A 2,856-nucleotide genomic window follows, 5' to 3' on the forward strand; every position below is an offset into this window, starting at 1 on the left:
ATGGAGATGCATTCCCAAATAATGTTGCGCCAGTGAGAAGGAAACCCCATATGACGCAGAACCGCCATAAGGAAATGCCAAGATACTCGGTCAAAAGCCTTGCTCATATCTAATTTCAGTACTGCATAACAAGTAGTTCCCTTCTTGGTTTTGTTGATATAATGCAGAACTTCATGTGCAACAAGGCAGCCATCCGACATTAGACGACCCGGAATAAAAGCTTGCTGTGAATCCGAAATAATCGAAGGGATGATAAGCTTGAGTCTATTTGCCAGGCACTTAGAAGCGATACGGTAAATAACATTGCATAGGCTAATAGGACGATAATGAGTAACCAACTCAGGATGATCAATCTTTGGAATAAGGACAATGTGCGTGTTATTTCATTCCTTGAGCATAACCCCCGAATTTAGGAATTGAAGTACAGCCGCGGACACAAGAGAATCAATTTGGGGCCAAAAGAACTGGTAGAACCGGGGTGTAATCCTATCTGGACCAGGACATTTTGAACCATCCATAGTTCGTAGTGCTCGAAGAACATCAAGTTCAGTGAAAGGTGCAGATAAAATGGAGATGTCTACGAGGAAAGTGATGGTAAATCCAAAGTCAAAAGAAATGATTCAATAGATGCGTAGGACGAAGCAGCTGACGAAAGTGTTGGTGCACACAAAAGCGTTTGAAAATAAGATAAAATCTCATTCTCAACTTGTTCTAGTTCATGTAACCATATCCCAGCAGGGGTGCGAATGGAGACCATTCTTTGTTTAACAGAACGTTGTCGGACCCGATTAAAGAGAAATCGAGTTGGTAATCCATCTGAGACCTCATTACGAATCTTAACCCGCTGCGCCCAATATCCATGTTGTTTAGAAATGAGCTGGAGACGATTAGAACGTATCAATTAGAAAACATCAGCTGAAGCAAGATCCGAAATATCAGTAGCCGACAGTTCAAGGTCCCTCTCAATAGATAATCAATCAATACGATAAGAAATACGATGTCAAAGAACCAATTGTAGGATAGAAAATCTCACAGTAGCTAATTTGCGGGAAAGAACATAAGGCAAGGAGCCCAGGTACAGGGTCTGAAAGGCGAAATTAACAAGTGAGACAACTTCTGGCAAGTGTAAACACCAGTTATCAATACGGTAAGGGCTCTTGGAAGCATTCTGAGCATGAAACAAATGCAAGATGATCGGGGAATGATCGGAAATGAGAATAGGTAAGTTTAGAAGAGAAGTATGCGGAAACACTTCAAACCAATCCTGCGTTGCATAATCCCGATCAAGTCTTTCCATGATACAGTTTTCACCAAGCTGTCCATTCATCCATGTGAAACGAGGCCCAAAAAAAGGAATATCAACCAAACAGTTTTGAAGTTTCCATGTCGTGAAATCAATCTGACCTCGTATAGAACTACAACCACCAAATTTGTCGGATTATAATTCAACCTGATTAAAATCCCCAATTACAAGAAAAGGGGTACAACCCAAAATAACATTAGAGATGTGATCCCATAAATTCGAACGATACTGAAACGCAGATTCTCCATATATAAACATAATGTACATATAATTATACACACCCTGAGGTAGATGTAAACCCAATTTACAAAAGATAAAATGTGGGTTACTACAAAGGACAAGAACATCAACTGAACTATCCCAATACAAAAGAAGACCTCCACTACGACCACTAGAATCCACCCCAAAGTAATTGGGAAACCCTAAGTGAGAAGTCTTCATATATGCAACGTCTACAGAGGTATGAGTTTCTTGCAAAAACAAAATCAGCGGATGGAATTTAAGGACACATCTATGTAGATACGGAATTGTAGGATCATCCGCTTCACCAAAGCCCCTACAATTCCAACAAAAGATAGTCATTGGTTCCCGGGTGGCGATTTAAGGTCCACCACCTGACCTAAGAGATGCCTCCCATCTTCAGCGCTGGTAGAAGACAGGAAAGGAGAGGAAAACCATATTAGCGAAGAAAAAGGAAAATCCCAAACACAACCTACAGAAAGCTTTAAACGCTTATTAGACAAAATCTCCAGGGCCAAATCCAGACTCGGATATTTGCGTTTAAATGGCCCAAATGAACTATCACAGTTTACTAAATATGGAGATTTAGGTTTCGTATAACTAAAACCAGGGAGCCCCAGGAAATCATAAAGACACTCAGGGGGGAGTGTGTGAAGCTCATCAACATACCAAGAGGAGGATTCCCAAGTTAAATCCAAAAACTTTGATCGACTTGACTTCTTAAAACTTGGTCTACTTAAGCAATTTAGATTAGCAATTACCTTCCTTTTGAAAACAAATTTTAATTTCCTACCAGACGAATCCATAGGCACAGGACTATTACCAGACCCAGCACTAGGCCCAGCAACCAGAGTGTCACGAAAAAGAATGCCCACATCAACCTGTCAAGGGGGCGTAACCGGCTCAGCTAGTCCCAAAGTCATGGTAGTATCCAAGTCTTCCTCCGGAGCCGTCATTTTAAATGCTGGGGAAGCTGGAGTCGCAGAAGTAGAAGCGCCAGTGGGGTCAGGCAGAGCATGTATCAGGGGATGAGTCTCCAGCAGAATTTCCCTTGACGCATCCTCATGGACCACAAACTCAGGTGCTGGTGCAGAGAAAGGAGCTTCCTCATCATCTCCATTGTCAGATGGAGAAGAAGAGAAAGAAAAAATCGGTGAATCCCCACCGGAGTCGACATGAGCAGATTCATCAGGAGCATCTATGTTAATCCTGGAAGTCAAATACTTCACCCTTGAAGGTAAGCCCATAATTTCAGGAGTGTAAAATCTCGAACCAGGCGGTCCATGTAGCACCAACAGTCCCCTGGCACTAAA

General features: G+C 42.1%; 1 protein-coding gene across 1 annotated transcript; it reads right to left on the reverse strand.

Annotated features, from left to right (window-relative positions):
- Positions 1-577: 577 nt before the first annotated feature.
- LOC141651389 (uncharacterized) lies at positions 578-1,885 on the reverse strand. Its single transcript, XM_074459104.1, has 3 exons — positions 1,533-1,885; positions 1,034-1,415; positions 578-877 (listed from the first exon to the last, which is right to left on the reverse strand). The coding sequence occupies exons 1-3, from the start codon at positions 1,883-1,885 to the stop codon at positions 578-580; spliced, it is 1,035 nt and encodes a 344-aa protein (XP_074315205.1).
- Between the last annotated feature and the right edge of the window lie 971 nt (positions 1,886-2,856).

This window comes from Silene latifolia, chromosome 4 (assembly GCF_048544455.1).
Source record: "Silene latifolia isolate original U9 population chromosome 4, ASM4854445v1, whole genome shotgun sequence".
NCBI lineage: Eukaryota > Viridiplantae > Streptophyta > Magnoliopsida > Caryophyllales > Caryophyllaceae > Silene > Silene latifolia.